This window comes from Eumetopias jubatus, unplaced genomic scaffold (assembly GCF_037043125.1).
Source record: "Eumetopias jubatus isolate StellerSeaLion01/CBP00866 unplaced genomic scaffold, mEumJub1_p1.0 scaffold_3, whole genome shotgun sequence".
NCBI classification, from domain to species: Eukaryota; Metazoa; Chordata; class Mammalia; order Carnivora; family Otariidae; genus Eumetopias; species Eumetopias jubatus.
Genome location: NW_028274809.1, coordinates 194,007,606 through 194,033,128, shown reverse-complemented (window position 1 = coordinate 194,033,128; position 25,523 = coordinate 194,007,606). Strand labels below are relative to the sequence as shown.

Genomic DNA, 25,523 nt, shown 5'->3' with positions numbered 1-25,523 from the left:
CCGGGACAAGTCCCACAAGGGAATGCACGACCCTCACACCAAATACCAGAGAGCTCTGCTGAGAAAACACACGAGAGCCAGGGCGCACAGAGTACGTGCTCACAGCAAGAGGCTCGCAGCCGTGAATGCACGAACTCTCCTCCCATGGGCCCTGAGTCCCTGCAGTGGCGTGTGAAAACTGACAAGCTGAATCCAAAACCCCACGCGGATGCTGGAAAGACTATGAAGATAGCTGGACAACCTGGACCGAGAAGGCTGCTGGGCACAGCACCACCAGCTGTAAAAGCAGGTGAGCCAGCAAGGGGACAGAGCGGAGAATCAGAAACACACAGGCAGACTCGCATGCTTGTGCTCACACACTCACGAAAGCACACGTACACAATCACATATTCACATGCACGCTCACACCCACGCACTCATGCACTCGCGCTCACTCATGCAAGCACACACACACTCACACCCATGCACTTGTGCTCACATTCACACGCTCACGTGCTCACGCTCACATAAGCACACATACACATATACTCACATGCACACTCACACCCACGCACTCATGCTCACATGCACGCTCACACACTCATGCTTACTCATGCAAGCACACGTGCACTCACACCCACACTGTGCTCTCTCACACACACTTGTGCTCATTCACGCACCTGTGCTCACACACAAGCACACGTACACTCATGCACGCCCCCACCCATGCACTCATGCTCACAATCCCACATTTTCATGCACACTTGCGCTCACACTCATGCACTCACACGCCTCTTGGCTTCAGACAAGGTGACCCTGTGCCCCAGTGTGGTGTGGAGAGATACACGTGGTAACACGGATTCGTGTCCACAGCCCTATGCCATGTGCTCTACATGCCTCCAGACAGACACAGATCTAATGAGAAAAGCAAAGCAAAACGTCCCAGAGGACGACACGGGTACCTCTGGACCAGGGGAGGCAAAGATCAACGCAGGACCGAAAGAGTGCTATCCATACAAAATTCAAAACTTCGAAGACATGAAAATTAAGAACTTCTGGTTATTAAAAAATGCCATGAAGAGAGTGAAAAGTCACAGACTGGAAAATATCATCAAAAATATACGGAACAGAGAGTATCAGCCATAAAAGGAGCCAGTACGGAAACGTGCCCGCATGGATGGACCTTTACGGACGCCGCACCAGATCGGCAGACACACAGGCTAGTCCGTGCGCGCAGAAGGCAGGGGAGCGGTTACTACGGGCTGAGGGGTACAGGTGGGAGTGGGGGACTCGGGGTCTCGGGGGGGGTGACAGAAATGTTCTGGCTGTGGCGTTGGTCGCACGGTGCTGGGAACGTGCTGAAAACCACTGACTTGTACACTTTAAAAGGGTTAAACAGCGGATTTTGTTATAGGAATTTCATTTTAGTAAAAAGAAAGAGAGACAAAAAATTTGTCAGAATATATAAAAAATTCCTACAAATGAGTAAGAGAAATAACCAAGCCAAAAGGAAAATGACCTGAGGGTTGACAGGCCAGCTCCAAGGAAGGTGTCCACACAGCTCACAGGGAAAGGCGAGTCAAAGCCCCAAGGAGACACCGCTAGCACCCAGCAGAGCGGCTGAAACCGCCCCAGTGCGCGCCAGGGGTGGGCACGACTCGTTACCAGTTGTCCCGTGCACACCTCGGGCCAGTGAGCCGACTCCTACACCCCCCGCCCCACCGTGAGCATGCGGGAGCGCGGGAAGAGCCGCTTTCTTCACAAGAGCCCTGAATGGGAACCAACCCTAATATCCAACCACAGAGAGGACAAACTGTGACACCGAGGGACTACCTCAGGTAACGGCAGTGCGTGAGCTCTAAGACCATCTGATGAGCAGATGCCCAGCACCTACCACGCGGGGACCCTAGCAGCTGCTCAGGAGGAAAACCGAACCCACAAATGCACAACCAGTTGAACTTGCAGCTGCTGCGAAGACAGCATGGAAGGCATCCAGACAACACAATTTTGCCAGATGTTATTTTCAAAGAGAAAAATACTCCAGAATGGCTAAAGCAATGTAAAAAAAATTAAGTAAGTCACACATGAGCAGCTTTGAGCAGAAGCAAATCTTAGACTTCTCCCAAGATTATAAAACACTAGTAGACAATTAAATCATATACAACATATACGAGGAAATAGTTTTTGTCACTTTCCTTTAAATTAAAATTAACCTTTTAAAATTAACCTTTTATTTTGAGCTAAGTGTAAATTCACTTGTAAGAAACAATCCAAGGAGATCTCATGTACCCCTTGCTCGGCTTCCCCAATGGCAGCATCTTGCTAAGTCAGGCACAAGATCATAGCTGTGATAGGGACACAACACAGTGAAGACACGTGCACCTTTCTGTCACAAGGATCCCCCCCGCCCCCAATGCCTGGCAACCAGCAATCTTCCATTTCTGAAATTTTATCATCATAAACGTCACATAAATGGAATTACACAGTATGTGACCTTTGGGACTGGCTTTTCCTACTCAGGATAATTCTCTGGAGATTCATGTACTAGTTGTTTTAAACCTGGGTGGTCTTCGTTGGTGTGGACGGACCACAGCTGGTGGAAGCAGGCACCTGCTGAAGGACATCTGGGTGGTTTTTGGCTGCTATGGATACAGCTGCTGTGAACATTCACACGTGAGCTTCTGTGTAAACCCGTCTTCACTTCTCTGGGGCCCGTGGTGAGCAGCACCGCTGCGGGGCTGTGGGTGATGCTGGCACCATGAACTGTTTGTGGGGGTCTAACAGCACTCCCCATTCTCTCACAAGAAGCACATCCTTTAAATAAGGAGAAGGCTGCTTCTAAAAGGAACCTTCTATTTTCATTTTCAACTTTTTACCTTATGGCAAAAGAAGTTACACTGCTGACCAGCTTTGTCCTTATCGAATAGAACTAACAATGGTTTTAAACTGTATTCTGACTTCAGATCCAGAGTCGTTTGGAAGTTTAAGACCGTGTAATGCTGGTGATGCTGGAAATCCATGTGGCTCTCAAGGCCACCCAGACCACCTGCCGTGCCACTTCAGCAAAGCGCGTAAGAGGGTGGGAGCAGGGCGCCTGGGGGGCTCGGTCGGTGGACCGTCTGCCTTCGGCTCAGGTCATGATCCCGGGGTCCTGGGATCAAGTCCCGCATGGGGCTCCCTGCTCCGCGGGGAGTCTGCTTCTCCCTCTGCTCCTCCCCACCGCTTATTCTCTCTCTTGTTCTCTCTCAAGTAAATAAAAATAAAATCTTAAAAAAAAAAAAGTATGGGAGCAAACAGGTTTAGCTTACTGTACTAATACTGAGCGGGTAGAGTGATGACTGGGCAGAAAATAAAAATACGACTGTGTGTTTCAAACATTTTAACTACTATTGAAATAAAAAGATAAAGAACTGATCATAAGCTTTCAGCGAACAGATTACAAGTCAGAGTATATAAATAATGGATATTTTGAGAATTACCATTAACATTAAAAAGATGAAGGCAGAGATTCCCAAGATAAGGATTTCTTTGTTCCCTTTGCTTTCCACGTGCAGCTTCCGGTAATATGGTCCAATGAGGTAAGTCTTTATAACAAGACACAGAAGAAAAGCGGCAGCTAGTGAGAAGAGAATCTGACCGACCAAAGCCAGGATCCGCAGGGTCTCCATGACAACACTAGGAGAGAAGAAACAAAGGTCATTTCACCTCCAAAACACATTTCCCTAACTAACACTCCATAAAATGGGCTTTCACTCATTTTTCTTTGATATGTTACAAAACAAATTTCCCAAATCACATTTTTATTTCCAAACACTAAAAACCTATCAATCACATTAATTCTAAGTAACTTGGTTCAATTTAAGTTATTTGGATCAAATATTGAAGCTGGCTGCTTTGCCGTCAGCTGTGAAACAAACACATCTTACAGGGTATGAGGACTCCTGGCCGCAGCTCAAACAGCTCCGTGACTGCTAACAAAATCCCTCACCAGGAACTAACGCCCACTGGGAATTCCTCCTGAGGCAACTGTCACCCTGCAGGCTCCGCACTGGAGGCACGGAGACAGAACCCCAGCGACCCGCAGCAAAATAGCTCCTCGTGGCCAAGCCAGAACTCCGAATTTCGTGTCTCTTTATGGAAGATAACTTAACTGCCTTAGTCTCAGAGAACAGGATTCTGTCCTAAGCTCTTTTTAGAATACGCTATTTACCTCGCAGAACGTATTCTTAAGATCACAGTCAAAAACTTTCAGAAGAAAGGCACTATTGCATGCTTAGAGTATTTACAATGAGTATACATATTTTTTATTTAATTAGTTTTTAAAAACTTAGTTCTCCATCATATTTAGGAAACTATTTAGTCTAGAATTCTGGTTAAAAGTTCCCAAGGGAAGAATACAGATCTGATCACTAGGAGAGAATGCATCATTGTAGTCAAAGCCTGAAGTAGCAGCTGTGCCACACGACTGATCACGTCGGGGGAAGGCTCCACGCAGGTTCACCAAGAGGGAGGTAGGCATGTGGACCCGGAGTCTGCAGCCCTGGCACGCCTGCACAGCGCGAAGCAGGCTGGGTCCACCTCACTCCCCGGCCAGTCTTTCCACCCCAGTCATGCGGTACCTGCCCTGGGCCCGGCACCCCGCACCCCTCCCCGAGGTGCCGTCACCTCCCCACACGGCTGCACTAACCTAATTGGTCTCGTGATGCTCCAGAGGCCAGAACAACCGTGGCAATACCAGACGAGCCCAGGCTTCGTGGCCCAGTGCAACTGCCCCCTCCCGCACCCACAGCAGCCTCTGTTCTCTGGAGGCCCACCTTCCCTCCAGCGGCAGGACCCGTGCACCGGGCCCCCACCTCGGGGGCTCCCCGCCACCCCATGGTGTCTTCTGTGTTTCCGACTCAGAGGCCTGCCAACCTGACGTGGCCGTCCATTGTCCGCCACTCCTCACACTACTCCGGTCCTCTGCACAACACTTACCTGACCAGAGCCCTTCTAGTGACCGCTCACACACTCACTGCTCACCATCCTCCCCAAACACTCCGCTCACCTCTCTGCCCTGAGCACTGGAGCTGCGCCCTATCACCCCACTTTTAAGGGTCTGCAGTCTGACGGGTAGAAGATGCCTTCTGCCTTATGTGGCAGCATGAGCATCTTCCATTTGCTCATTTCTAGGTTCGCTGCTCACCTATTTTTTAACTGGGCTATTCAAAGTTTTCTTACTAATTTGTAGATCTTTATGAAGTAAGAAACTTAACTCTCTTTGATGTGTTCACAAATATTTTTCCCATTTGTTTTTGGCCTGCTTACCAAATGTGTACCTGCATGTTTCAGAGCACGTATGCACATGTGTGTGCACACATGTGTATTTACAAGCACGTGTGTATGTGTATACGTGCAGATATATTTAAATACCCACAGTATAAAACTTTCATACAGTAGCAATGATCACTTTTCCTGTCCTTTATGGCTTCTGGAATTTCTGCTCTACTTGAAGCCAAGGGCCCCCATCTTCAATATTATAAACAAATCCATCCATACTTTCTTCTAGAATTTTCACGATCTTGCAAGATTTAATAATTTATATCACTCTTTTTAAAAAGTATTCTTTAGGGACACCTGGGTGGCTCAGATGATTGAGCGTCTGCCTTCAGCTCAGGCCATGATCCTGGGGTCCTGGGATCCAGCCCCGCATCGGGGTCCCTGCTCAGTGGGGAACCTGCTTCTCCCTCTCCTTCTCCTGCTCCCTCTGCTTGTGCTCTGTCAAACGAATAAATAGAATCTTTAAAAAAAAAAAAGTATTCTTTATCATATAGTCTCTGTGTTCTGTTATTTAACTGTGAAATATTTGGAAGACGTTAATTCTTTCCTTTAGAAAAGATCAAGATTAATTCTGATTAGAGGGGCTCCTGGGTGGCTCAGTCGGTGAAACATCTGCCTCCGGCTCAGGTCATGATCCCAGGGGTCCTGGGATTGAGTCTCGCATCGGGCTCCCTGCTCAGCGGGGAGCCTGCTTCTCCCCCTCCCTCTGCCTCTCCCTCTGCTTGGGCACGCACATGCTCTCTCTCAAATAAATGTTTAAAAAAAATTCTGACTACAGCTTAATAAAGAGGCAACATTCATATTAACATTACCACTAATTTTATGTCTTGTTTGTTTACTATAAATTTTCCCTGGTTGTCAAAATTAGAAGAGGTTTTCCCAAATTATAAAGAAAATATACATAGTGGACAATAAAATGATCATCTTTCCGTCTAGTACAAAATCATCAATCCTTATTTTATATATATATATATATTAATTATATACGTAAGTAGATCTATTTCTAGTCTCTCATTTTCTTCTTTATGTAGTTGAAATATTGTGTTTAATTTTTAAAAGCTTTATTAAAATATAATTCTCTTTCCATACAATTTACACCTAAAAGTGGACAATTCAGGGGCGCCTAGGTGGCTCAGCCAGTTGATGTCCGACTCTTGGTTTCCACTCAGGTCTTGATCTCAGGGTTGTGGGATCAAGCCCCACCTTGGGCTCCGTGCTCAGCAGAGTCTGCTTGAGAGTCTCATCTCTCCTTCTGCCCCTCCTCTGCTTGCGCACGCTCTCAAATAAATAAATAAATCTTTAAAAAAGAAAATAAACTGCATACTTCAGTGGTTTCTAGTATGCTCACTGAGGTGTGCGCCCACCACCGTCTGTTTCAGAGTGTATTTACCCATCCCTCAACGCTCCTGACAGCCACTGATCTACTTCCTGTCTGTGGATTTGCCTGTTCTGGATGCTTCACATAAATGGGATCACATGACATGTGGCCTGTGTGTCTACTTCCTTCATAAGCGTGATGTTGTCGAGGTCCGTGGAGTTGCACGTGGCCTGTGTCAGGGCTCCATCCCTTGCCCCATGGCTGAGCATCCCGCTGTGTGGTCGCAGCACTCTATCCAGTCAGTAGCTAATGGACCTGTGAGTGTCCACTTTTCAGCAACTATGCATAAAGCCACTGTGGACATTCATACACAAGTTTCGTATTTTTTATTGCGGTAAAATATTGATAACACAGAATTACCACTTAAACCATTTTAAAGTATGTAACCTGTGGCATCAAGGATGTAAACACTGTTGTGCCACCATCAGCCCCACACATAGGTTTTCATGTGGACAGATGTCTTCACTTCTCTTGGGTAAACACCTTGGATTGGAACAGCTGAGTCTTTTGGCAACTCTATGTTTAACCTTTTGAGGAATACTGTGTATGATCTGACTCCATTTTTTACAGCTTAACATAATATAGAATATCTTTTCTACATCATTAAAACTATTATGTCTCATGGCTAAAGTGGAATAATATCAATAGGATCAATATATGTATTAGATTTTTTAATTGGAAAAATAGAAAAGTTCCCAAAGCTTCCTGAGATAGTGTCCTACGGTGACAGTTTTACCTGCAGCTCTTTGTGGAGGTTCTGCTTCCCATTTGGTAAGGAGACTCTCACCTCTACAGGTCATAATTTACTGTACACTTCTTAAATAGAACGCCAATGATTTTCAACTAAAGTTGCAAATCTTCCTTTGCTGTCCAAATTTTGTTCAGTTACTTATGTTGAAAATCTGTAGCCAGAAGGAAAAAGAACTGGCTCTGAGTTATAGGTTGTGATGAGAAGTGTTACTTTTCTGATAGTTAAAAAAATTCTGAATCAGAGAAAAATGACAAGAGGACCCTCTCAATAAACTAACAGTTCTATCCACCAGGTAGTGACCTAGACCCTCTGCAGGATTCTCTCCTGAAACCTTCACACAGCCCATGAGGCAGGCACTATTTCCATACCATCCCCACTGTTTTTTTAAGATTTTATTTTTTAAATAATCTCTATACCCAACATGGGGCTCGAACCCCCACCCCAAGATCATGAGTCACATGTTCCACGACTGAGCCAGCCAGGCGCCCCACCCCATCCCCGTTTTCAGGGAGAAAACTGAAGCCTAGAGATTGCAAGGCTGGTAAGTGGCCAGAGCTGGAGCTCCAGGGCCTGAGCCTTAACCTCTGGAAATCTCAGTTCAAAAGCTATTCATTTCTTCTACTTTCCCTGCCAGGCAGATAAGAGATCTTAATCATTTTAGGATTGCTGAAACTTAATATAACATCTGGCAAAAGGTAAACATCAAGGTGAATCATTATTAGAATTATCTGACAAAGATTTTAAGCAGCCATCAAAAATAGGATTCAACAGCAATTAAAAATTCTCTCTTGAAAGAAATGAAACTATAGAAAATCTCAGTAAAGAAACAGAAGTCATAAAAAGGAGGACCAAATGGAAATCACACAACCAAACGATATACAGTTGACCTTTGAACAATGTGGGGGTTGGGGGGCACCAACCATCTGCACAGTCAAAAAATCTGCATATAATTTTTGACTCCCCCCAAAACTAACAGCCTACTATTGACCAGAAGCCTTACTGATAACATAGTTGATTAACACATATTGTGTGTATGAATTATATATTATATTCTCACAATAAAGTTGGTATAGGAATAAATATGGTATTAAAACATTATAAGGAAAATAAAATATGTTTACAGCACCGTCCTATGTATATCCGTGGACCCACACAGTTCAAACTGCATTGTTCATTCATTAACTGTAATAACAAAAATAAAAATCTTGCTGGGTGGGTTAAACAGAGTGAAGACAGAGGATAGAATCTGTGAACTTAAGGACAGATTAAGAGAATTTACCTGGTCTGAACAACAGAGAGAAAATAGGAAAAAAAAAGTCATTTCAGAGGCCCATGGGACAGTAATAAAGCCCCTGGAGTCCTAGCAGGGGAAAGCATGTGGGACTGAAACAATATTTGAGGAAATAATGGCTGAAAATCCTAAATTAGTCAAGAGACACAAACCTACAGATCCAAGAAGCCAAGCAAAACTCCAAATAGGATATGCCCAGAGTGTTAGGAATTGAATGTACCACCCCCACCCCATTCCTATGTGAAGTCCTGACATGATGGTGTTAGGAGGAGAGACCCCCGGGAGGTGATTAGGGTTAGGTGGATCACAAGGCTGGGGCCCTGAGGTGGGGTCAGTGCCCTCCTCATAAAAGACCAGAGACTTTCTGTGCTATGCACCCTCTGCCACGTGAGGACACAGCAAGAGGACAGCTGTGTGAAAGCGAGCTCTGGTCAAGAACTGAATCTGCCAGCACCTGATCTCAGACATCCAGCCGCTAGACTGTGAGAAAATTTGCCTGTGGTGTTGTTAGAGGAGCTGAACCAATGAAGACACCAAGATGCACCACAGTTAGATTTCTGAAAACTAAAAACAAAGAATGAATCTTAAAAACAACCAGTGGGAAACTACTCCTTTATGTGAGTAATTCTCTGTAACTTGTGTTTGGAAAAAACACAAATTTGAATGGCAGCCAATTTCTCATTGAAGCCACTGGGGGCCAGAGAAGTAGCACATTTTTCAAGTGTTGGAAGATAAGAACTGTCAACTGCAAAATCCATGTCTTGTGAAAATGTCCTTCAAGAATGAGGGGAGATAAAATGTTCTCAGATGAAGAAAAACTGTGAGAATTTGCCACCAGAATCAGACTAACTATGAAAGAATGACCAAAGAAAGTCCTCAGACAGAAAAGAAATTGTAACAAAAGAGATCTTGAGCTCGAGGAAGCAAGTAAGAATAAAAGAACTGGTAAAAATATAATAGATAATCCTCATGAGTTTAAAAATCCTATTCAATTATTGAAGCAAAGTTAATAAACCCATCTGATATTGTGCTCAATATAAGTAGGGACAATGCAACAATTATATTTAAAAAGTAGGGAGAGGAAAGGGAACTAAACGGAAATAGGGTTCCTACATTTCACAAGAACAGGTGAAGTGTCGACAGCAGCGAGCTGATTATGGTAATGTGCGTACTATAGTGCTTAGAGTAGCAACTAAAGTAACTATACAAAGTAATACACTCAAAAACATGCAATCCCTAAAAATATGCAAGTAACCCACAAGGAGATAAGAAAAATGTAAAAGACGGACAAGAAACAGAGAAAACAAATAACAAGAGACTTAAGTCCTAACATCAATATTTATCTTAAATGCAAATGGTTTCAACACTAATTAAGACAGAGTGGATTAAAAAAACATCGTTAGCAGTACCTTGTCTATACGAAACTCATTTCAAATACAATGGCATAAACAGACTAATCGTAAGAAGATGGAAAAGACAGACCATTGTAGACATTAATAAAAAAACAAGCAGGAATGGCTATATTAATATCAGATGAACTGAATTTCAGAATAAGGAAAATCACTAGAAATAAAAGAAATACTACATAAGATAACAAGATCTATCTACCCAGAAGACAAAATGATCCCAAATGTGTACGCACCAAACAAAACAGCCCCAAAATATATAAAGCAAAAGCTGACAGACCTAGAAAAACAGACAAATAAACAATTATAATTGGGGATGTTAATAACCACCCTCCTCAATTGTTGGAACCACAGCAAGAACAGAGAAAAACTGAACAATGCAGCAAACAAACAAGATCTGACACACACACACACAAAAAAAAAACTCCACTCAACATCAGAATACACATTTTGTTTTCAAGTGACTTGGGAGCACTTACCACAGACCATATCTGAGGCCACAAGACAAACCTCAACAAATTTAAAAGATTTAAAATCATACAAAGTGTGTTTGTTTTGTGACCACAGTGGAATCAAACTAGAAATCAGTAAGATAAAAGACAACAGGAAAATCTCCATAAACACTTGGAAATTAAGCAACAGACTTCTAAATAATCCATGGGTCAAAGAGGAAGCATCAAAGGAAATGTTTTACATTAACCGAACTGAATGAAGATAAAAATACAATGTATCACAATAAAAGAAATGCAGCTAAGACAGTGTTGCAAGGAACATTTGTAGCACTGAATACAGCAGAAAAGAAAAAAGATTTCAAATCAATAATCTACGTTCACAGCACAAGAATAGAAAAATATAAGAGCAAAATAAACCCAAAGCTAAGGGAAAAAAAGGGTAGAAACCAATGAAATTAGAAACAAAAACAAAGAGATAAACCAATGAAACAAAGAGGCGGTAATTTAAAGCAATTAATAAAATTGCCAAACCTCTAGAAAGATTGACAAAGAAAAAGAGAGAAGATGCAAGTTACCAACATGAGGAGCAAAACAGATCCTATAGACATCAAAAGGATGATAAAGGAATATTATAAACAATTCTACACATACAAATTTGACAAATGAAATGGAATGGACCAACTCTGAAAAACCAAGCTACCACAACTCAACAAAATGTAGTAGGTAATTTGAATAGCCTTATAACCATTAAGCAAATTGAATTTGTAATTTAAGAAAAATCCCCCCAAAAGAAATCTCAAGACCCAGGTGGTTTCACTAGAGAATTCTACCAAATATTTAAGGAAGAATTAACAGTTTTATACAATGTTTTCCAGAAAACAGAGAGAGAAGGAACATGTCCCAAATCATTTTATGAACCTCGAATTATCATAATACCAAAACCAAAAAACGAGATTACCATTAAAGAAAGCTACACACCAATACCTATCGTGAACTCAGACATAAAAATTCTTCTCAACAAAATATTAGCTAATTGTATAAAACGTATAAAAAGAATTATATACCACAACCCCCACAAGGTGGGATTCATTCTAGGTATTCAAGGCTGGTTTGACTTTTGATGTAATCCACTGTATCAACTGGCTAAAGATGAAAAATCATACAATCATATCAACAGACATGGAAAAAGCTTTTGACAAAATCCCACATGCACTAACAATAAAAACTCTCAGCAAACTCAGAAGGGAACTTCCTTAAATTGATAAAGAACATCTACAAAAAAGCCCACAGTGAACATCACATTTAATGATGAAAGAGTGGATGCTTTCCCTCTAAAATGAGGAAAAAGGCAGGAACATCCACTCACATGTTACTCAACAAAGTACTGGAAATGCTAGCCAGTGAAGCAAGGTAAGAAGAAGAAATAAAAGGCATACAGATTAGAAAGGAACAAATAAATTAAATGACAGATCTCGGCATTTCAAGGTGATTCCAAAAAAATTTCAAAAAAGTCTATTAATTTGTGACCTATGGCATCATCACTGCGAGACATGAAATAAATAAATGTAGCATCCAGAAACACTCAAAGCCCAATATTTATATGCACAGAGTATATTTGCTTAAAACAAACTCAAGCTTATAGTCCTAACCCATGTGTAATTTACCTTTAAATTTTATGGGGCTCCTTACATTTTCCAAGTGATTTATTTTCTGGCTGGTGTTCTTGTAATAGGTTCTATATACCACGTAACCTATGACTTTCTGGATACATTTATTTTTCCACTTTTCAATTTGACTTCTCTCTGCATATGAACCTAAGCAAGTGCAGTTCAGGTTTTGGTATTATTTTATTGGAAGAAGGGAAAGAAGGATCAGGCGAAATGTTAACGGTGCAGACACTGACAATGACAAATCCCCACGATGGCGTGCATGCACGCTCACGCACACGCACAATCACATACCTGCACACACGCAATCACGCACACAATGCTAACAATGATAAATCCCCACAATGATGGCGTGCATGCACGCTCACGCACACGCACACATACCTGCGCACACGCAATCACGCACACAATACTAACAATGATAAATCCCCACAATGATGGCGAGCATGCACGCTCACGCACACGCACAATCACATACCTGCGCACACGCAATCACGCACACAATGCTAACAATGATAAATCCCCACAATGATGGCGTGCATGCACGCTCACGCACACGCACAATCACATACCTGCGCACACGCAATCATGCACACAATACTAACAATGATAAATCCCCACAATGATGGCGAGCATGCACGCTCACGCACAATCACATACCTGCGCACACGCAATCACGCACACAATACTAACAATGATAAATCCCCACAATGATGGCGTGCATGCACGCTCACGCACACGCACAATCATGCACACAATACTAACAATGATAAATCACAATGATGGCGAGCATGCACGCTCACGCACAATCACACACATGCACACACGCAATCACGCACACAATACTAACAATGATAAATCCCCACAATGATGGCGAGCATGCACGCTCACGCACATGCACAATCACATACATGCACACATGCAATCACACACATGGTCACACACATACCCCCCCCCCAATGTTCCAGGCATTGTTTTAAGCACTTTTATATTGTAACCCATTTAATCCTAAATACTCTGTTAGGGACTGACCTCACCCTCACTTTCTAGGTGACAAAACTGAGGAAGAGTGAGGTTAAACAGCTTGCCCAAGCTTGACAGATGGAGCTGGAGCCTAGGCAGCTAGACTCCAGAGTCTAAGCTATCAGTCTGCGCCACACAAGCTCTGAACATCTCTTCAGAAAAAGGCATTAAATAGCATTTTTATAAACAGATGATGGAAACTAGAAGCCCAGACCGTGCCGTGAAGCAACGTCGCACACTGACCTGGAGTAGGTACCGGCTGCAGCTTGGATGAGGGTGGGCATGCCGGCTATGAACAAGCCCAGCTGCACGTCCTGCACGACCAGCATCCCAAGCAGCACCGCACCGTAGTCGATGTCACCTGCTGGAGGAAACACCTGTCAGTAGTCAGTGTCACCTGCTGGAGGAAACACCTGTCAGTAGCATAGGTTTATGGTAAAGTGTCCCAAGTCAAAATACAATCGCTGTGCACATTTCCAAAATAATTCAAGTAATTTTGATACTTTAACATTTAGAGTATAGACTTTAAAATCTCTTTGAGAGCAAACACTGAAACATCTTAAACATTAAATAACTTTTTGTAAAGAAAATCTCCAGTTTATTTCATTTCTACTACCGTTCACTTTTATAATTACAGAAAAAATGTCATCATAAAAAGAAGGCATGGGACATGAATATGACAGGCCTGGACAGCCAATTTCACTCTGCATCCCCAGAACACAGGAAGCAGACTTCACGCCCAGCTGTTATGGCTCTGCTAAGCTGTTCGGGAGACCTGGCCTCGCCCCCTTCTGGTCGCACCTCCAGCCCACTATCACTGCTACACTGAGCATCTGTCCCTGAGACAAACACAGATCTGCTACAGAAACACGGGTCTCACCAGGTGGACCAACAGAAAGGCAGTAGCCAGGGCTGCCTGAAGGGACGCCGCCACTCCTCTACAAAGACGACAGGACACGGAGACCATTTTCCCCAACTCAGTGCGTCACGTGGGCCTCTCACATCTCCATTTCCAACCAGCAGTTCTGGCTTTGGACCAAACTTTTTTTTTTTTTTAAGATTTTATTTGTTTGAGAGAGAGGAGTGAGGGGAAAAAACACAAGTATAGGGAGCAGCAGAGGCAGAGGGAGAAGCGTGCTCCCCGCTGGGTAAGAAAGCCCAAAGCAGGGCTCGATCCCAGGACCCTGGGATCATGACCGAAGACAACTGACTGGCTGGCCACCCAGGCGCCCCTGGACCAAACTTTCAAAGGTGTTTCTAAACACTTAATTGTCATGTTCCTCACCCCCACCCCCACAAAATAAGCTTTTTTTTCTTAAACAAAACAAAAAAAAAAGCTACTCATAAGAACAGATATTTAAAGGCCAATCTAATAGGTGTAACCTTATGGAAAAGAAAAAGAATGAACCAAATAAAATAAAAATCCCTCATCACCAGCAAAAGTCACACTTGATCCTTCTAGGAGGCTTCTTTTATTTTCCACGCAAAGTTAAATTTTTGGTGAATAGAGTATCTTGCCTTAGTTTTTACATCATTCTGAACGGACAATCCCATCAGGTTGTTATTGCGTCCTTGAGGGTTGCGCATCTTAGTAGGCAAGAATCCTTCCCTCACAACAAATAATGGAGGTGTGGGACACTTTCAACAAACACCTCGACGGGTTCATGACCCCTGACTCTCTTGATCTTGGGAAATCTGCCAGGTCCCATGCTCACAATGACACAGCCGTCTTCCTCCCCAAGTCCCCACACAAGACTAAGGTAGTTTAGCCCTGTGCCCAGGATGGTTACTTCTTTTTGACTTTGAGGAAGTACAAAATCTCCAGTCACACCTTACTTTTTAGAAATGGCATTTGATGATATACTGCCAGCATTTTCTAAATGTTTTTTTAAATTCTGTTCTTTGTTCACAGTCCAAGGTCTTGATTCAGTGAGCATGAACTATCTGCCACCAGGGGGCAGGCAGCATGGAACAGGGGCGGGGTGCTCCCGGGCAGCTGGTTTTCAGGAAGGCCCTGCAGAGAAGCAGCTCACTGAGGCTGGAAGGGAAAGATGTGGGATAGACGCGCACCCACTTCAGTGACTGATGGGAAAGGTAAGCGGCACAGTCAAGACACAGCCGAAAGTAATTACTCAGACCTAACTATTAAAAATTAAAGACACCACTTTCAATAAAACTGTATTCTGCACTAAGTTTAATTTTTGTGCTTATCACTACTATAGCATTTATTTCTTTCCTGTTTTCTATCCCTTTTATTAAATACTTTAAATGTAAGGAAAATAAAGAATATGATGAATAACCACATACCCATTACTGTGCTTTGCTAAACTGTAAACTTTGGAGACATAGGGTTCAGATTTTTGACAAGTAATAAGACCCTGGAGACAGTATGTACATTGGTTGCCATAACAACGGGCAGCGGAGTCCATCGGCAATGGCCTCTAACTTTAAGAAGGCAAGCATGGCATCATCTGTCCAGCGAAAAAGAATGAGTCCTAACCAGAGCTTACTGAAGAGCAGAAACAGGAAATCTGGGAAGCTTTTGATCTCTTTGATGCTGATGGAACTGGGACCATAGATGTTAAGGAAGTTAAGGTGGCAATGAGGGCACTGGGCTTTGAACCCAGGAAAGATCAAGAAAATGATAAGCAAAATCGATAAGGAAGGGACAGGAAAAATGAACTTTAGTGACAAGGAGTTGGGTGAGAACCTCACTGATGAGGAGCTACAGGAAATGATCGATGAGGCTGATCGAGATGGAGATGGAGAAATCAATGAGCAGCAGTTCCTGCACATGATGAAAAAGACCAGCCTTTACTAAAATCAGTCTCTTCTTTTCATATTGTGTGAAACCTGGGTTTTGAGAACATAAACTATTTTCTCCTACTGACCTCCCTGTATAACCTTAGTAACAATCTTGAATCTCTTTTAGGTATTTGAAAGTGTTCTTTGACATTTAAGTTCTTTGTACCGTGACCTGCTGATTGCTTCAATTCCCCAGAGCAAAACAAAAGCACATTAGGGTGGTGAAAAGGGTCTTAAAGCTTTCACCCACCTGCATTTCTGCCTTGTATCACCTCACTCTTGTCATGCATTTCCACACTGATGCCACCCCAGAACGACTTCTTAGACAAGCACATGCTGTATCCATGCCACCAGAAGCAGAGGGCATCTCCTTGATGTTTCTAGTTATAACTGACACCCGAGTGCCGCTTTCTCTTTTATAAAATCCAGCGAACTTACTCATGTGCATTTGGATGTGTTTGTGCTATTTGTTTTGTCTTAAAAATAAAGCCTTTCTTATAAAAAAAAAAAAGAAGTAATAAGACCCTGGAGACACTGCAGGTACTACCAGTAAGCCCCCCACCTGCAGCTGGACCCCTCCTGCCACACCCCCAATCACCACCTTAGTTTTCATGCTGATCATTCCCTTGAGGGTTTTCTGCTTTAACATGATAACATCTATGTATTTGGGAACAACACCGAGTTTATTATTTTGCAATTATAAACTTTATATAATATAGTTAATATTTCTGCAACTTGGTTTTTGTTTTTGCTCACCATTACATCTGAAAATTATCCATTGCTGATGCATAAAGATCCCTTTTTAAAACTGCTATAGAATGCAGCAACTTACCCATTCCCCAATCGATGGGCACTACTCCAAGCATGCTACGGTGCACATTCTAGCACATTTACTGGGAACACCCCCTCCCTTCCTCATGTTTTCACGAGGAGATTCCCCTTTATCACCACTCCCGGCCTCCACCCTGCCCATACTACTCCCACAGATGACCGTGGTCCACCTGGGCAAGAGGACGGCAAGGTCACAGTATGGGGGTCTCTTGCAGGCCTGTGTTTCCCAGGTGGCCTCTGTGGGCCCGTGCAGCCTGGGGCTGGCAGCAAGCCTCATTCTGGGAACAGGGACCGAAAGCCACCATTGCCACATCTTGTGATACCTTTTGTCACAATCAAGCTGCTACCATGACCTCTGGCTCCTGATAATATCAGCTATTCTTGGCCTTTGCTTTTCAATCAACTGTAGGCTCAGTTTGCCAAGTTTCACGAAACAACCTGCGAGATTTTTTTACTGGGATAGCTGGGAGTTTATAAATTTGGGAGAAACAAGGTCTTTATATAGTGAGGCTTTTCATCATGAACATGGGCTCTCTCTTCCACAACATTCTGCACTTTTGTCCTCAAAGGTCACACACATCTTTTCAGAGATTTATTCCTAAGTTACTTTTTGTGGCCATTATAAAGCAAAGCTTTTCTTCCCCCAAGTTACATTTTCTAACGGTCCTGCAGGTGCGATATTTTAGCCTGAGAGTTTAATTATAAATTTCTACACAGCCCAAATCTGCCAGTATGTGCACCCACCTCCCAAACCTACAGCCCTGTAAGTACTCCTAACTTCTTACAGTTCAGAGTTTCAGGCTGGCCTTCTACAAAATGAAAGAACCTTCCTCCTAACAGTCCATACATAAAATACACGAGGCACCTTGGGTACGAGGTTAATGGAACGTGCCAACCTGGAAACATCCGTCCATTCTCCTTTGCTTTCTTGCGTTCTGGTGCTTAGTGCAGGGCTGGATGGGCAGCCATGCTCTTGAGCCTGGGTTGTGTCTGACACCTTCCCTTCTACCTGCTCCTCAGGGACAACTCTGATGGGCGTCCACCACCCAGTGCGGTGGAGGTGTGTGGGTCACCTGCGTCCTCGGACAGGTGTCAAGACCTCCCCTTTGTCCTTGGAACTCTGCTGTTGTACTGGGACATGCCTAGAGTACATTCATTTTCCTGTTTCCTGCTCAGTTCTGGAGTGGTATGTTCAAGCTAAAGGCTCACTCCTTTCTCCAAGTCTGAACGTTAACAGATGTTTTCTCCCCTCTATTCTTCCAGGACTTCTACTGTATATATACTGAGCCTCTTAGCTAGTCTCCCCGTCTCTTGGCATTCTTTCCTACATCTTCTGGGTACACTGTGTTCTATCTTTGTGCCTACTCAAATTGAATAGGCACAATTCCTTCACTTACGTTTGAGTGCCTCAAGCATGCTCATCTTACAGGGGTTATGAGACTTTTCCACATCCTGACGTCGGGTTTGTTACGGGTCTCTCCCAGCCAGCGACGTCCTCATGCGCACTGGCACCCAGTGTGTGGGTCCTTATGGAAGTTGTTTTCATTCTCCTACTTCACTGAGGCTGCCCCCTTCACCTCCTGTCACTTGGGTCTCATGAGCGGTGGTCTTAATCACCGGGCCACGGGGACACTGGGACCCCCACAGACAAGACAACCAGGTAGTCCAGTTCCAAGCCAGGGGGCTGTGTCCATGGCCCACAAGTCAGCAGAAGACACCAGCTTGTTTACAATGTTCCTCAGCCTCTGGCGCAAAACCCTCGGCGTCAGGCACTGGTGTGCTGCATGTGGCCGTCGGGGATGCCAGGAGCCCATAGCCCACGATCAATTCCGTGTACAGCAAGGCAGGTCTTATCAGAAAAGCCAGCCCCAGGGCTCTGGTTTTCCCTTTTCATATTTCCCTAGTGTGAAGTTACTACAACATTTCAACCCTGTTTTTTACTTCTACAAAATAAAAACAAAGCAGTGAACATCACCATAATGAGTTCACATGATGTAAAAAATGGCAGTGTGGTCGAAGCATGGCTGTGCCACCGTGAGACAACCTGGAATGTTCATCCCTAAGCTTCTGACCCAGTCTGGCTTCAACACGTCCAGTAACGATCACAGGCCAGTGTCTCATGCACAGAGCTGAAGCTGGTGGCACCAAAGAGCTGAAAATGCCTTCAATTACCATATGTTATAGAAGTATGTGAGTCTCCAGCCCCAGCCAGAGTTAGCACCGTGGAACAGTGTCCGTGAGCCGTTCCGTTTCAGGCTGCAGGTCAGACACACTCGATGACCTCACGTGAGTGCAGCGCTGACATGGGGTGGCTCCTGCTCGGGTTTAGCACACTCATCTCCTAAACCACCAATTTCCATTTTCCAACATGGATTTGTTTCTTTTGAACGTGGTCCTCAAACTATCCTAAATTAACAAGTATGTAAATACCACTTTCTTAGTCCAGTGGAGATTTGGAAAAGCTGAACACCATGACTGCTAAGAGGGTTCCAAAGACGGAGGCAGAGTTGTAATTTTTCTAGAAGGCCTTCAGAGTGAATTCAAGTCAATGACACACCTAATACTTCAACACATACTTACAGCACATCATCACCTACCTTCTTTTTCACCCCGGCCACTGCCCACGAGGAATCTGGACACCAAGGGTGTGCTCGATAAGGACAAGCAAGTAGAAATAAAGACGCTCTGAGTGGGTCTGATCTGTAAAAGGTGTCCCCATAACAAGCCAAATGCGATCATTAACAGCGTCATGTAACACGGTCCTTGTAAGGCTATCTTCCACACCTTCAAAAGAACACATTCGTTTACACACATTAGTGACGACATGCAGAGCACATACACACACTGCCCGCTCAAGGGCCTCAACCTCTCAGGAAGGAGCTCTGCCGTAAACACCTCATCAGCACAATACCCGAAGTCGTGATCTGAACACAATAAAAACAGTGACCACTCTTGTCGGCTTCCTGAGTGCTCGGTGTTGCCACAGGGACGAAACACATGCCTCTCTCTGTGTATACATGTTCGTGCACATATAACCTAATCCTCACAACATGTCTCCACAGCGGACTTCCCCAGATGAAAACACGTGGTCCCATGGAAGCCAGCACAGCTCAATAATCAAATACTGATGAGGCACCTCAGTGTTTTCTTAGCGCTGTGGATGCACAGCCCCGCGCAAGGGTAAACGGCTGTCAGTGGAAAGCCCAGAGCACTCCAAAAGCAGTGCCACGCTGACAAGGGCGTGCAGTTTCATACTGTTTAAAACTATGTTCACGTTATGCTAAATAATGTTCTCATTTAACACTAAATACTATCGTGGTGAAAAACAGAAATTATGAAAATGCAGAGTCAGAATAAACTTTAATCTTTCAACCCCCGACTGTGTAGATGACACCAATGTCCAAGGCGTGAGGCACTCCATTGAGACCGCCAGGCCAGTCGAAGCAGAGCCAGAATTCTGCCCCTCTCTGTCCCAAACCACAAGCTGTTTGCTGTCAACTCCACTCAACTAAACACACACGAGACCCTGGGGGAGCCCGCGCTGAGCACGAAGAGGGGACAGCCTCGAGGAGGACCTTCCTGCCCACAGGCCCCTGGCTCCTTGCAGACCCTGCCGGTCCCCGCCAGGCCCCCTCAGCACAGCGAACAGAGGAGCGGGGCAGTGTCCTTTCAACTCTGGATCTGGAAAGTCACATACAGAGGTTAAGCCAGAAGCACACAGAAGGGTCTGAAATACCTGGAGGAAACACTAAAGTGATCAGAATGAGAAGGCCTATCTTGAGAAGCACATTAAAGGAAGTGACAGTGATCAGTAGATGGACAAATGGAGCTTTCCCCAGAAAGAAACAGCAAAGAAACGAGAGGTCACAGAGGAACAGGATGAACCAACGCTGACACTCCAATGCATTTTTCTTTGTTACCGCCCAACTCTCAACACTTCTCCCGGCACACACGCCACAGCATGACCACCGCACCCAGCTGCTCCTCGTCTTTCATAGAAATGCCATGATGTGGAGCCCAACACCTCTTGTGGGTTCATTTTTTTCAAAAACTCGTGCTGCAGTCTTTCCCTTGGACCGAGAGCCGGCATTCACACCGGCAGGTTAAGGCTCGTCAGTCACCCTGCTGGGCTGCTCTGCTGCCCAAGTGGCCTGCGCGGCCGGGCCTGGGGTCCTGGGGCACTGCGGTCGCCCGCCCTGCCCTCTGTCCCCTGGCTGCTTTCCTCCTCTGTGAGGGAGGGGCTTCTCACTAGCTCCCTTCTGACTCCCTCTCTCTCTGCTCTGGCCCTCAGGCTCAGAGCGAGTGCGCTTCCCGGATTTCACCGTTCCCGCACACGCGCACGGTCCCAACTGCGACCGGCCTTGCAGGGACTGACACTTTACAGGGACAGAACGACAGATTCACAGTTTGCCACTTGTTTAGGAATTAAAGACCTTTTTCCAGGGTAACACACCAAACATCTGATCCGTGTGACAGTTCAGCCTCGAGCAGTGTTGGACCTACTTGGAGGGACCCCAGTATTAAATCTCAAATACGTCACTTCTCAGACCCTTTTTGGAAATCAGCCACATGAAAGCTCATTTTATTTATGCATTGAATTTTCACGTTTTCCAGCATTCTTTATCTTTCAGAATTTACGTTCCAAAAATAGTATCAAACTAAAACCTATTCTAAAATGTTCAATTTGATAGACCAATCATGGACACACACGGAAAGTAAACAAACTGAAACCATACGATGATAAATTGGGGGCAATAACACCGCTTGGTGAGGCCCTTACCTTTCTCAGCCTTTCTGGGGAGAACTCCAGGCCAACGAGGAACAGAGTAAAGAACACACCGACCTCTCCCAAGGTCTCCACCTGCACAACAGACTGCAAACACAATTGGAAAACCACACAATTTAATAATGTATTTCACCTCTGAAGTATACTTCATAGAACAATCTTATACTAACATACTCAGTGGGAACACACCAAAAAAGCAGTGTTTTTTTTTTAAACTAACTCTTTGTATGTTCTCTGTATCTGAGATAACCTGAACTTCCTGACTGTACTGTTCTTTTCCTTTTTCTTGATTAGCTGAAGGACTCTGGGTCTTTTTTCCTAAGAGCTAGCTCATGAATTTGCCTGTTTTCAGTTTCAGCAGCTGCTGCTACTCTCTTCATTTCTGCCTGCCTTCACTTTCTCTGGAGGATGGCGCGGCACCGAACCTGAGTGGGGCGTCTGAACCCCGAGGGCCCACTCTCACGAGGGTCTGCACACGACTGCATGTACCCACTTTCCCCTGGGCGCCACAGCCGGCCACATCCCACAGGTTTTGGGACACTGTGTTCTTGTGTTCCGTGTTTGTTCTGGTTCTTCGTTTGCTGTTGACTTCCTCTGCCGTCAGGTGATAGTAGAGAATGCTTTCCACACTGTTCTATTTGGTACCACTTACGTTATCTACACTGTGGTTTCCAGTGCAGCCGTGAACTGAACGTCTGAAAGTAAAGCACAGGCCTCCACGTGCCCACGCCCGCCCTGACGGGCTGTGCGGGGACTCGCACGCAGCCTGCCAGCCGTCGACGGGACAGGCCCCACCCTCTCTTTCACTGCCGTCTCCCTCCATTCGCTTCAACCTTTCTTACCCACCGCATTTTCACTGAATCGTGCTCACTGTACATTCTTCTGACTCCATCCGCAAACCTGCTTCTTTCAACAGAGAAGTTGATTCCACTTCTACTCACTGTGATAACACATTTCGCTCTTACTCTTTTGTCTCCTGCTTTTACTTCTCTTCCCTTTTTAAAACGAAGCTGTAACCTATGACTCCAAAGTAACATACTTAAACCTGTTTTTCTCAACTTAATGAACACAAGCCTATCAACTTCCTACTAGGAAAAGATAAATATTTGGCACCATCACACTTCCTCCATGAACCACCTCCCACTTCCGGCTGGCGTGCCCTAGGGTTTTCACCTTGGTCTACTGTAATTACATTACTTTCCAAGGTAGAGCAGGTTTGTTAGGGATTGTAATATTTGTAGCTCCCAATTGTATTTATTACCTTACTCAGCCTTTACTTATTATTATTCAGCCTTAATTCTTTTTTTTTTAAGATTTTATTTATTTATTTGACAGAGAGAGACACAGCGAGAGAGGGAACACAAGCAGGGGGAGTGGGAGAGGGAGAAGCAGGCTCCCCCCTAAGCAGGGAGCCCGATGCGGGGCTCGATCCCAGGACCCTGGGATCGTGACCTGAGCCGAAGGCAGACGCTTAACGACTGAGCCACCCAGGCGCCCCTATTCAGCCTTAATTCTCAAAAGGAGTCTTTGCTGTGAAGAAAAAAATAAAAAAGGAAAATACATTTGTATTCGATATCATTTATAAATACTCTGTAAAGGGAGGGATGGGACAAGGGCAAGAAGAGATTTTTCATCTACAACTTAAAAAATTATTTTACCCACGCCATTTTGTTCTCAATCACATGGATATTACCTATTCAAAAAATTGAATTAAAACCATTCTTCCCAGGGGCGCCTGGGTGGCTCAGTCGGTTGAGTGTCCAACTCTTGGTTTTGGCTCAGGTCATGACCTCAGGCTTAGGTCATGATCTCAGAGATCGGGCTCTGTGCTCAGCGAGGAGTCAGCTTCTCTCCCTCTGTGGTGCCCTCTCTCTCTAATAAATAAATCTTTAAAAAAACAAAAACAAAAACCATTCTTCCCAGAGGTCACCCTGCCAAGTTGAGCCCAGCCCACAAGAGAACCTGCCATGAAGGTCCTGGGCTTTGAGCCCGAGCACAACCTTCCCGTCCCCCTCAGCCAATCAGACCCGCTGTTAAGATTCCTTAGGGATGAGAATTTTTTTCACACCTTCTTCTGTGATCCGGTCTGGAGAAACTGCAGCCGTCCTTCTGCCTGGCAAGGTGTCAGTTAGCTGTACGGGTGAGGCTGCAAGCGGAGCGCCCACACCTCTCCCTGTCTGCCTGCCCCTCTTCTACCCAGCTAGGAAGGCCAGGGACAATCTGAGGACCCTGCTGCTTGTTTCTCACCGCCCTGTACTACTCCTTCTGTGTGGGACTCATGACGCTCATTCTTGGCATTCTCTTTTCATTTTGTCTGAATTGTGTGTATTTAGACGACACATTTTGGAGCCCACAAAAGTTTGGGAGCCCTTCCTTACTGCCAAAAAGTGCCATCGACACAGGACAAAGCTCACTTCAATCTGTCCAGCAAACAGCCTCTAGTAATAGCAACCTCAGCACTCACTGTCTCCTGGGGTTTTCACAATACCCCACATTTAGGCTTCATAATTCCTCACTACTTTATCAGCTTTAAAATATGTTACAAATTTTTAAATTATACGTTGAATCCAGCATTTTGAGTTGTTTTCAGTGTCTGAATAATATAGTTCATCCTATTACTGGAAAAAGAATTTCTAAAACTAATAAAATTTAAAGACATTGATTTTTTCTCTAGTCAAGTCATCCATTCACTAATGAACAAAATTACTTCCTTATGGTTTAGAAATTTCTTATGAAACTTTATGGGGCATCTTTTTTGATATGGTTTCTAAGAAACTGTTATCTTAATTCAAGTTCAAACTTCGAAACTCTTTAGTCTTGGTGTTTCTTTAGTATTCTGTTAAACAGATACTAAAGCAGTTAAATTTTGCTCTTACCTTAATACTGTTTAGTCCTGAAGGCCCCAGAAGTACACCACAAATGATATAACCAAACATCGTAGGCAACCCTATTGTTGTGCACAGCCAGCCACAAGGTAAAGACAGCATTCCTATGGTAACAATGTCCTGGAGGAGAACAAACAAAAGAGACATAAACACTCAAGATAATAGTCGGCAAGACAAGGAGACAGGGCTGGTTATTAGCATATAAGGCAGATGTTCTGCAGACCTGGCCCCTCCCAGTTTCCATTCTGGTCATAACGAAGGCAGGCAGTACCTGGACTGACCCTCCTGGTTTGAGTTTCTCGGCACAGGAGTCAGCCGCTCCCAGCACTCCTTGGGGATCACGTACCTTCCTCCCAGCCTGTGCTGCCAGCCTCTTTAAGACGAGCACAAATTCCGGCTTCCAGGACTAGGCTAGAGACCTGACAGCGTGTCTCAACCCCGCTGACCTTCCCTGAACAGGCTGCCCAGGTCACTCCTACACCTGCTGCCCACTCTGGTCCCAACCCAAGCCGTGCTCTCCACCCATAACACTGTCAACTGCAAATCTTTACTAGACTGGCTTCCTCAGAGGGCACAGATGTGCGTCTAGCTCAGTCTGGAACACCAGTCACTTCTGCCTTTGATGAGCCGCATCTCATCCCGCACCCACGGCTACACAAAGCCACACACGACACCTGAGCCAAAGCCTCTCTGCCTCATCCGATGTTCCATTTCAGTGACAGAGCTTGAGCCTGTCAGAGTAGCTCCCGACTTCAAAAAGACTTCCAAATTCCCACAAGTAAAATTAATATTTTAAATATTAAAATGCCTTATTCCCTTATTCTTTTGGGAAAAAATGAAAGATCAAGAGAAAATGTTTCAAGTCACAGAACACCGGTAGACTCTCTGTTAGGAGGAAGGTCGCGCACCCTAATATGATGCTCAGGAAGTAAAGCTCAATCTTATTTCAC

The 25,523-nt window shown here is 44.5% G+C and overlaps 1 protein-coding gene and 1 pseudogene across 7 annotated transcripts in view; one reads left to right on the top strand and one right to left on the bottom strand.

The window, feature by feature from the left end:
- SLC9D1 (solute carrier family 9 member D1) overlaps positions 1-25,523 on the bottom strand; it is a 49,602-nt gene that overhangs the window by 12,770 nt on the left and 11,309 nt on the right. For 6 of the 7 annotated variants that reach the window (XM_028087351.2, XM_028087352.2, XM_028087348.2 and 3 more), the window contains exons 6-10: positions 24,565-24,693; positions 21,683-21,775; positions 19,500-19,686; positions 13,510-13,630; positions 3,459-3,654 (exon numbers count right to left, since the gene is read on the bottom strand). In XM_028087351.2, coding sequence (XP_027943152.1) covers positions 3,459-3,654; positions 13,510-13,630; positions 19,500-19,686; positions 21,683-21,775; positions 24,565-24,693 — 726 coding nt within the window. The remainder of the gene's footprint in view (positions 1-3,458; positions 3,655-13,509; positions 13,631-19,499; positions 19,687-21,682; positions 21,776-24,564; positions 24,694-25,523) is intronic. The other variant, XM_028087350.2, reaches the window with a different exon arrangement.
- Positions 15,686-16,087, top strand: LOC148164788 (centrin-1-like; annotated as a pseudogene).